Source organism: Danio rerio, chromosome 18, assembly GCF_052040795.2.
Source record: "Danio rerio strain M-AB ecotype USA chromosome 18, GRCz13ab, whole genome shotgun sequence".
In the NCBI taxonomy this organism is placed as follows: Eukaryota; Metazoa; Chordata; class Actinopteri; order Cypriniformes; family Danionidae; genus Danio; species Danio rerio.
The window spans coordinates 39925001-39936182 of NC_141038.1; the positions used below are offsets into that span (position 1 = coordinate 39925001).

Below are 11182 nucleotides of genomic sequence, written 5' to 3' on the forward strand. Positions count from 1 at the left end.
TAGGCCTATTATAACATTAATTAGTTATTAATTACATAATCGCAATACTGCTTGGCATCACGATACTTCAGCTGGTATAGTATTATAACATGAATTAATGATATCGTGCCCACCCTAGTGCGATATGACTGTATATCCTCACTGGTGGGACAATAAGGCACTCTGCCTTTTGCCTTTGGCCTCGAGTCAACGCACGCTTTCCACTAGTGCTGATATACCGCCATATTGCACTGCTACTTGTGTGATATTGCTCATATATATATATATATATATATATATATATATATATATATATATATATATATATATATATATATATATATATACAGTTAAAATTATACAACTGACAAAACTAATCAACACATTTATAAGCATAATAGTTTTAATAACTAATTCCTTTAGTCTTTGCCATAATGACAGAACATGTTACTATTTATTTTGCAAGATGTTAGTATTCAGCTTAAAGTGAAAATAAAATATTGAACTAGGTTTGCAAAAAGCAAGACATTTAACAACCATGAATTTGTTCACTGATTTTTTTTTTATTCTCTAATAATATTGACCTTAGCAGGACTTTTTATTTAATTTAATTTTACTTCATTTTATCCAAACTAAAATAAGATTTTTTCCCCAGACAAAAAATATAATCATAAATACAATGAGGAATTGCCTTGCTTTGTCAAACAGCACTTGGGAAATGTGTGAAAAATAATACAAAATTTGACAGACGGCTAATAATATTGTATTCAATTGGATATTCACACACATGGACAATGGGCCGTCTTTTCATAGCAGGTGCTTAAGATTAATGTGAGAGATGATTTCATGATTCGAGAACTGTGCAGAAATGAGCATTTGCTAGAGCTTAAAAAATGAATTCAGTTGCAGGGTGTCCTAAATGTCTGAGCATATCAGACACTCGCCACATGCACACGCCACATCCAGTGAGCACAAATTGAAAATACAAAATTGCGTTTCCAGCCCCTGCCATCAGTGTCCAGCCATGTCATCTGCTGTTGGAATAAATAACCCTGATTGGACAAGAGCTTGACAAGACCACCAGCTGTCTAACAGGCACCGCAGTAATTCATTTGCATTGCAGATGTTATTTCAGGTCCAATGCATCTAATTAGCTGCAGCTTTTTTTAATCATAGACCTCTGATATTTAATTAATCCGATTCATATTATTTTTAGCAATATCTGATCTGCTTTTAAATACAACATCATAACTGTTAAATTCATATTTTCAATATGATGCTTTACAATAATATATTTATTCATTTACAGTTAGGTTCATAAATATTAGGACATCAACACAATTCTAACATTTTTGTCTCTCTACATAAAGACAATCGAACTGAAATGAAACAAACAAGATGTGATTTTGGGGGTATTTACATCCAAATTAGGTGAACGCTGTAGGATGTATAACCGTTTGCATATGCGCCTCCCACTTGTTAAGGGTCCAAAAGTAATTGGACAATTGTCTTCTATGCTGATCCATGGCCAGGTGTGTGTTATTCCCTCATTATCCCAATTACTATACGCAGATAAAAGGTCCAAAGTTCATTTCAAACCTGCTATTTGCAATCTGTTACTGTCAACTCTCAAGATGAGATCCAAAGAGCTGTCACTATCAGTCAAGCAAGCCATCAGGCTGAAAAAACAAAACAAGCTCATCCGAGTGAGAGAGAAAAAACATTTAGCAAAATGTTAGAATTGTGCTTACGTCCAAATATTTATGGGTGTAACTGTATATTAGTCAGTAGCAACGCCAAAACTAGAGCTAATTTCACTTAACTTAAGATTACTGTCCAAAAACAATACAATCAAATTATTATATGTTAGATTAAAATGTGAAATTAAATTTTAATAAAGTGGAAAAAATCATGAAACAAAAAATATATATAAAATGTTGTTTTGCTGTTCCTCGTTTCAATTTAAATGTACAGTTCTCATCCTAATCATGTTCTGTGACACAACTCTTATTTTAATGAATTTATCTGTTTAATAAAACGGTTTGGTTTAAATGCACCAGACGTTATTGTCTATATGTGGATAACTATATACATTTTTAAAGGGTGGTGTACAAGGGCTGCACAATATATCATTTCAGCATCGATATCGCAATGCGTGTGCCCGCAATAGTCACATTGCAGGATATGCAATGTTAAATTGGGATTATATTCGATCAACAATTGAGAATACATGTGATTTGAGTGAAACTTTATCATTTGCATGTGTTATAAAGGCATTTCATGAAAGTGTAAAGCTTCCGGGCACAATTATGTAAAATATTTGTAACTTTAATGAAGAAAAAATTACCTGATTTATTAATAACATTAAGACTATACAGTGTTTTTTTTTATATTACAATATTAAATGTCTCTATCTGAATACTGTTTGACTGTCTAGAAAACCATAAAAAACTGTTTATTTAACTTTTTCTTTTGCTCTATTGTAATTATTCTTTCAATTTTATTTTCATTTTTTCATCTAATGAAATCGTATTCATAAAATGTAATTATTTCAGAAAAAATATAGCTTAATGGGACTAATTATTTTGACCTTAAAATGGCTTTTAAGAAAATTAAAACTGCTTTTATTCTAGCCTAAATAAAGCAAACAAGACTTTCTCCAGAAGAAAAAATATTATCAGACATTATCTGAAAATTTACTAACTCTGTTCAACATCATTTGGGAAATATATATATATATATATATATAAAAAGAAACAATTTTGTCGGATTTTTTCAATATCATACAGCCCTAGGGTGTACTAATTTATGCTAGTAAAATGCTAGGCTGTACTATTATGCTAGGGTGTACTATATTTTCTTACATACAGTATTTATTAAAATATAAAAAAGAATAAGTGATCACACTTAATGTTCTATTGTAATGATTACTCCACAAAGTCATTTTGACCACACTTCCATTAAATTACTTTTAGCAGATAAAGCTTTAATCCGCACTCACAAAAATGGTTTCATCTGTAACCTTTTGTTTTGCCATTATCCAATAGTACAAAAAAAAAAAGAAAATGATGAAATCCTTGCAAAGAAATGGTCAAATCTCTTAGTGTTTTAAATGACATTGCCAAAGTATAAACACTCACCGGCCACGTTATTAGGTACACCTTACTAGTACTAAGTTGGACCCCCTTTTGCCTTCAGAACAGCCTTAATCCTTTCGTGGCATAGATTTAACGGTGCTGGAAATATTCCTCAGACAATTTGTACCATATTGACATGATAGCTTCACGCAGTTGCTGTAGATTTGTCAGCTGCACATCCATGATGTGAATCTCCTGTTCCACCACATCATAAAGGTGCTCTATTGGATTGAGAGCTGGTGGCTGTGGAGGCCATTTGAGTTCAGTGAACTCAATGTCAAGAAACCAGTCTGAGATGATTCACGCTTTATGACATGGTGCGTTCTCCTGCTGGAAGTTACCATCAGAAGATGGGTAGACTGTAGTCATAAAGGGATGGAAGTCAGCGACAATATTCAGGTAGGCACAATGCTCAATTGGTACTGATGGGCCTAAATTGTGCCAAGAAAATGTCCCCCACACCATTACAACACCACTACCAGCCTGAACCATTGATACAAGGCAGGATGGAGCCATGCTTTCATGTTGTTGAGATGCTCTTCTGCATACCTCAATTGTAACGAGTGGTTATTTGAGCTACTGTTGCCTTTTTATCAGCTCAAACCAGTCTGGCTATTCTCCTCTGACCTCTGGCCTCAACAAGGCATTTGCGCCCACAAAACTGCTGCTCACTGAATATTTTCTCTTTTTCTCTGTAAACCCTAAAGCAGGTTGTGCATGAATATCCCAGTACATCAGCAGTTTCTGATGCCAGCAGTCTGTTTGGCACCAACAACCATGCCATGTTCAAAGTTACTTAAATCACTTTTCTTCCCCATTCTGATGCTTGGTTTGAACTGCATGTAGACTTGACCATGTCTACATGCCTAAATGCATTGAGTTGCTGCCTTGTAGCTGATTAGAAATTTGTGTCAATGAGCAGTGGGACAGGTGTACCTAATAAAGTGGCCGGTGAATGTAAATTTAAAAATCTTTTGCTATTTAACTCATTTAATGCTACTCAAAATACAAACTTTTGGTTATCTTCTGTAAATCATGGTAAAAATGTTTGAGTTTTTATTATTTTTTGATCAAATAATAATCAAATCGAACAGAAAGCATTAAAGCTGTATTACACTGTTTCTGATTTGATCCTTGTGATACTCCTGCACATTTGCAGGGGCATCCTACATGTTTAAGCAGCAGCTTTAGATTAGTATGTGTCTCGTTTGGTTTATTTTCTCTTCAGACAGCAGATAAAACAATTACTTCATCTGTGTCATTGTGCCTAGAGTGGCTAAAAGATGCAATTAGACCTTCACTTTGTGCTAATGTGGTTATCTGAGACCAATAGCGTTAAAAACTGCTGCTCTCAGACCTTCAGTACAACTGATGACTGTGAGAAAAAAAACATACTGTCCTTTTTTTTTTTCTTTATCTTCCAGGCCATGCAGGGTTTTGTCGACTGTGTTGTACCAGTATTTTTGCGCCTTTCCTCCTAGCTGTTCATTGATTTATTCATTTTCATAGTTTGATTGTTTCGCCCTGTCCTTTTCACTCTACTAATTCTCTGCTTCTCTTTCTTTACAGCATGTTTGCTGCAGTCAGAGTTGGTGAATTATGAGCGGGTGAAGGAATATTGTTTGAAGGTCCTCGGACACCAGCAGGATCACTTTAAGGCCATGTATCGAGCTGGGATTGCCTTCTATCACCTGGGGGACTATGAGTGTGCCCTGCGTTACCTACGTGATGCCAAGTGCCGTGAACCCACAGGTGGGCTTAGTTTTTGCTTTTTTAAGTAACAAATATGCTAATGAGTCTCAAATCATTCCATCATCAACCAAATTTCATACTGAATCCATGTAGTGACTTATTACTACTTAAATTGTTTATTTTAGAGATTCACCAATATAAAAATTCTGCCTGATATTAATTAGTATTGTCATGTAATGGCTATTTTTTGTTTATCAAATAAAGCATACAATCAATTGTTTTAAAGAGGACCTATTGTGCCACTTTTTACAATATCTCTGTCTCTGATGTGCTTACAGTGTGCATGTGAAGTTTCAGCTCAAATTATGCCACAATTAACGTTTTATAACTCTTTGAATCTGCCCCTTTTAGACTTGACGCTAAATATGCTATTTTGGTGACTGTCGCTTTAAATTCAAATGAGACTGTGCTCCCAGCCTTCTGTTTAAAAGAGGGCGGAGCTACAAATGCCTTTGTGTCAGCATAGAGGCAGATTCAAAAACAAGACTAACGTCCTTAGCTAACGAGGGAGAGATCACCAATTGAAAGGTATTCTCACTCTGATGACACATACAAACGGAGAAGGTCAGTCAAAGTGTTACAGACTGTTTTTATCAAGTTTGATCATAAACAATGAAAAATGTATAGATTTTTACCTTCATAGGCTGGCTATATTCACAGAATGTTGCCACACAACTGTGTTTAAACCCCTTATAAAAGTGATTTTTGTATAATAGTTCCTCTTTAAAAGCTTAATTGTGCAACAAACATCTAAAACTGACCTAAAAACATGGGGATGCTTGACTAGTTAAGGTTAAACGTTTTAACAGGCATTGTTTATTGCTGTTAGTATTTCTGAAAACTTAATATTAAATATGTTTTAGTTTTTATTTTACTGTTATTAATGTAATAGTACAGGGGTCCCTCGCTATAACGCGGTTCACCTTTCGCAGCCTCGCAGTTTTGCTGATTTTTTTAGTGCAATTTGACATGCTTATTTTTTATTTATTTTTTTACAGCGCATTGTGTTCTGCTTCTTGATTAGTGCATTGTTTTCTGCGTCTTGATTGGCTGTAGACCACTGTCAATCAATCTCATATGTGTCTCCTGTAGCTTGCCAAATTTAAATAAATCTCCGATTGCTAGCAGTGTAAGTTCCAACAAGGATGCAAAAAGGGTTGTAACTGTTCACAGCAAGACCATCGTAAAGGGGTTGACACTCTGGATGTGGCTCGCCACACAGTACCGTGCAGTTTAGAATTGTAAACAGGTTTATATTAGGGTATGCACACCGGCTCCGCATATCATATTTCTGCTGCGCCATCTAAATAATTTCATTTTAAATAACACACGAATGTGCATGTCCAGTGTGTGTTATTTCCAACTGTCAAGTGTGTGGCACATCCGCAGCGCAACCCCTTTAAGAATGGGGTCTGTTTTAGTTTTGCGTATCAGTGACTGCAGGAAAAAAAATTACGCTGGATGCCAACATTCATTTTTATTTCGGCTTAGTCCCTTTATTAATTTAATAATGTTTGCGTCTGACAACAGGTTAACAGGTAAGACAACAGCTCTTTGGTTTAATTCTATAATTATGGACTTTTTCTACGAAAGTTTAAACTTTGAGAGTGTTTAAACAAGAGAGAAAGGTGTGAAAATGTTAATGCCTGTCTGAAAAAGTGTATGATGTGTGTAGTGAGGGGTTTTACAGCCTTAAAACATCTATAATAATTGTAAAAAATAAAGCCTACTTTGCACTTTGCACATTTAGAATGTAACTCCCGTTATATTCGAGGGATCACTATAATCAGTTTAAACACTTCAACTTAATTGCTAAGATATAGCTTATTTTTTCTTAAATCTTGAAACTTTTTTTAACTAAATTCACTGAATTCTGAGGATTTTATGTAGTACTAAAATGTGGAGTTAAACCATTAAAACTGTTTTTTTGTAATTCTGTGTTTGCGTTTTTAGGGGGCTAAAATAGTGGCTTGTTGATGCAATGGGACGTCTGAAGTTATTAACAATACTTTATTAATAACTTAACTTTATTTTGCTAAGGTTATGCTACTTTCATATTGCTAACTTGGATGAAACGGAGAAAAAAAAAAATATATATATATATATATATATATATATATATATAATATATATATAACAGTTGTTGGCTGAGTGGGATGAGGTTGAATCTTGAGAACCCAGTCAGTTGGACTCTGGCTCTGGAGGCCCAAACGTGGTTGTATAAAGTCTATTAAGCTAATGTTGCTAAATATAGCATAGCATCAGTGACTTGATATTTTTGCTATGGTTTCCGGGTTAAGGAACATTCCTGGAAAAGGGTGTATAATGGTGTTGAACAGTGGTTAAGATATGTTTTTTTCTTGTTTGATGGATGTGTCAAAAATGACAGCTCAATCAGCATCAACATGCATATAAACCACAGGGAATTGATGTATGATGTATGTATTATGTAGTGATACTTTCATAAATGTTTGTAGAATGTTCTGATTATACAATTAAAATATTATACAATTGAACAACAGTGATCAGTAATAAGTCTAATACTTTCAATAAAAATAATACGGTCATATAAATCATTACATAATCTCAGAGGTAATTGAATTATCCTCCACCAGAAATGTTCACTTTCATCCTTGTCATTATGATAATCAGTGTCCACTTTTCTCTTCACTTGATTGCGTTGTCCTTTTTTTGAATGGCATGGGCAGTGACTTTAATATTGAGTGAATTTTGCAGCGATTTCATTGGGCTTTAAAAATTCTTCAAAAAGCACATAAAGAGTGGCCTTGTCAGCTGTCAAAGGTGCTCAACACTCCACAATTTCCGTTTAAAAACATTTAGCAAAGTTTTGTCAGGGGTGAATGCAGCCTATATGTTCAATTCAGAAACTGTTGTTATTAGCGACACCGGTGGTTATTCAGCGAACTGCAGCAAGCAAATTATGTGACTTAAACGGCACCTATTTTAACCCTTTTTCAAGATTTAATGTAACTGTAAAGTTTCACCTCAGCATTCCCATCAGATTATTTTTATAGTTACAAATCTGGGAAATTGGAGCCGTTAAACATTGCAGCAGTTTTTGTTGCCTGTGCCTTCAATGCGCCTGTGCCTTCCCACCCACCTTTCCCACATGCATGTCAGAGCAGTAGCCCATACGTAGACAAACAGCACAGTGACAGACAAAACTAAAGCAGATCCCCCTTACTACAGTAAGAACTTTCCCAACTGTAATTTGTTATATTTATTGTGGAGTTAATTCAAGCCTTTCTGCAACGATGAGTCACACACAATGTCACTATAAAGTTAGTGCGCGTACACACACATGCTTTTTGGACTGTTTTTGTATGGCAAATTTGACCGGATACACGTTAATATTCACTTCTGTATGGACATCCGTTATATTAATGTACAAAATAAACCTAATTAAAGTTCACAAACTGGGAATGACACTATGCAGCTGTGGTGATGAATTAAGTAGCGATTACGTAGCTGTTTTTAAAACATTCTAAACTTATTTTTGATCACATCTGTTGATGATTGATGATCACAGAGAGCTGAACAGATCTTTTAATCCCAGTTACTTTGCGCATGTCCTGTCTTGTGGATATGATCATACATTTTGCGTTACTAAAGACATGTTAATATGCATCTGTCAATCAATTCGGTGGGCGGGGAAACTGCACTCCTACATCAGGTTGTGGTGGGCCACAAAATGGGAGGCATTTGGATCCTAAAAAAAGAGACTTATAGTGTTTCTATCACTCCAATATGACAGTGATTAGCTTAAAAAAGATGATTTACATCAGGGATTCTCAAACTATTTTATTCCGGGACCCATCTAGGCAAGTAATTCAATCTCAAGACCCACCATAATATTTTATCATGGAAAAATGGGTAAAAAAAATGTATCGATTCAAAGCAGTCCAAAATATATGGTGTGTGGCTTTTTGGATTTTGCGATTTGATATGCAAAAAAAATGAGGCTCGAAGTGTTTTTTGTGGGATGCTGGTTGTAACTGTAACTGTTTGTTGAAAAGGATACTCTTCTTTTTTCAGAAGAGAATATGAACAACCTTTGATCAAGCCCCTGGATTATGATCAAGCCACGTCACATCACAGTAAATTCCACTGCTAGTGTAGTCATAAGAAACTAAATAGCTTTTTGATCGACTACTACAAGCTGGGAAAAGGTCAGATAAATATGCCAATGCAATTAACATTATTGCTGAATAGATCTAATATTTACACATTTGCTTGAGGAAGGAATGATGGGGGTAGTTACATTACTATTACTATTTTCCATAACATCTATGCCCTTCCATAACATTAGCTGATGTTAAAACTAACAGATAGCACAATAGCTATTTATTGATTAGCAATCTGTCAACGTTGGTATGTAAAAAATATGGGACAACAAATAGCTTCAAATGATAGAATATATAGCAAACATTAGAAAATATTGACAATAAAATAAAAGGCTTAGCCTATTAAAATCAATGGCCTATCCAAAAATTAAATAAAGCTATAAAATCTATTTCACTTTTGATTGTATTTGCATATTGATTTAAGTTGCTATAGTTAATTAGTGAAGAGCAGCAAATGAATCTCTCATTGTGTTTTGTTTGATAACAGAGGTGTTCATGTAAGAAGAGCACTGTTTGTGCTCATTTAAGAGAAAATTAGTAGTGTTTAAAATTAAACACGCAGGACGGAGCAAAAAAAAAAAAAAAAAAAAAAAACGGTCCCTTACTGAGAGCTCCGCTCTGCGCGAGCTCTCCCGGCTAAACACAGATTGCGAGAGCTCAAACAGAGCAGTGCTCGTAATGTCGAGCGAAAAAAAGGAAAAAGACAGCTGTGAAACATAACCAGCTTTGTCTTTTTGTAGGAAACACACTTTAGATATTTTTAGGGTAAGAGGTTTTTAAGTTATTGCCGTCAATCGTACTGGTTTTGATTCACCGCAATATAAATATAGCTGCAGCTATGTGACGTTCCGCGACCCACCTTTGTTTACTGTGCGACCCACTAGTGGGTCGCGACCCACAGTTTGAAAACCCCTGATTTACATCATAGGTGCCCTTTAGGGTTATATATATTTACAGTGCAGTTATTTAAAAAAATGTTTTACAGATAGGTAACCATCGACACTTCTAAAAGTGACATTCAAATTACTTTTATATAAACAACAAAATGCAAATAAATATGTTAAATTATTGGATATAACCTCTTCAATGTTGTTAAGAGCATTATAAACTCTTGTTTTTATTTATATTCTTGACATGTTTAACTCCTGAGGCTAATCTATTTAATCTGTTTCATCCTCTCTCATCCAGACACAAACGTGTTGCGATACATCCAGCTGACGGAGATGAAGATGAGTAAGAGCGTTCAGCAGGTGCGTGAGAGTGGGAAAGAGTCATTGGGTTAATTCAGCCTGACGCCCATTCATGCCACGTCCAAACCTTGATAGAAACCCTCTCTCTTCGAATCTTTGCCCCTTTTTCCCCCGTTCTTTGGACAACAAGGCTCCGTGTGCTGCGTCGCTCTCTGAAAGTAACTGGAAACAGGCACACCAACAGCACAGACTTGCTCTGAGATCTATCTGTCCCTTTAAATCCAACGTCCCCGGTGCTTTTCTTTTCCCAGGTATTGAGAATCTGACTGACGAACGAAGAACACGAAAGCGGCGAAAGAAGAAACGCTGTATTATAATCATATAAACAATGGGGGTGTGACATTACAATTTAAAGCTATACGAGCGAAAAAGGATATTAAAAATGTGTGTATGTGTTTAAGGAAAAACATGGATGGGTGTATTGAGTATGTAGGAAGAGAAATAGAGCGAAAGCACACGTATCAAAGCCACACGGCTATTTGAGTGCCGATAAGGAAGGCCAACCGTGACCTTTGAACTCCATTGAGAATCAGAGGAGATGCAATGTTTGACGCAAGATCTCGTTCAACTCGCCTGCCAATGCCTGTTACTTTCTCCTTTTCCTCTCTCTTCAATTTAGGCATATCTCTCGACTTATTTCTGAACTGTTTCAATTCAAGGGCTAATTCAAGTGTTTGTGATTTGTCCTTTGATATCAACTTTGTTTTTTCTTCTCAGTTTGGCTGTACTATAGTGGTTTCTCTTTACCTTTCTCAAAGGTATACAACATCCTCCGTACTAATGTTAGCAGGTGTTTTGTGAACCTTGTTGTCCAACTCCCTTGTACTGAACCGTCTCAAAGCCCCTGCCCCTTTAAGAAGATGATGTCACGATGGTTATGCTGCCTGGTGTAATACTATACCTAATGGAGCCATATTGA

The 11182-nt window shown here is 35.5% G+C and overlaps 1 protein-coding gene across 1 annotated transcript in view; it reads left to right on the forward strand.

The window, feature by feature from the left end:
- ttc9b (tetratricopeptide repeat domain 9B) overlaps window positions 1-10756 on the forward strand; it is a 69614-nt gene extending 58858 nt beyond the window's left edge. The window contains 2 exon segments of the mRNA NM_001044905.2: window positions 4686-4868; window positions 10202-10756. Of these exon segments, the coding sequence (NP_001038370.1) occupies window positions 4686-4868; window positions 10202-10296 (278 nt within the window). The 3' untranslated portion in view covers window positions 10297-10756.
- The last annotated feature ends 426 nt before the right edge of the window (window positions 10757-11182 follow it).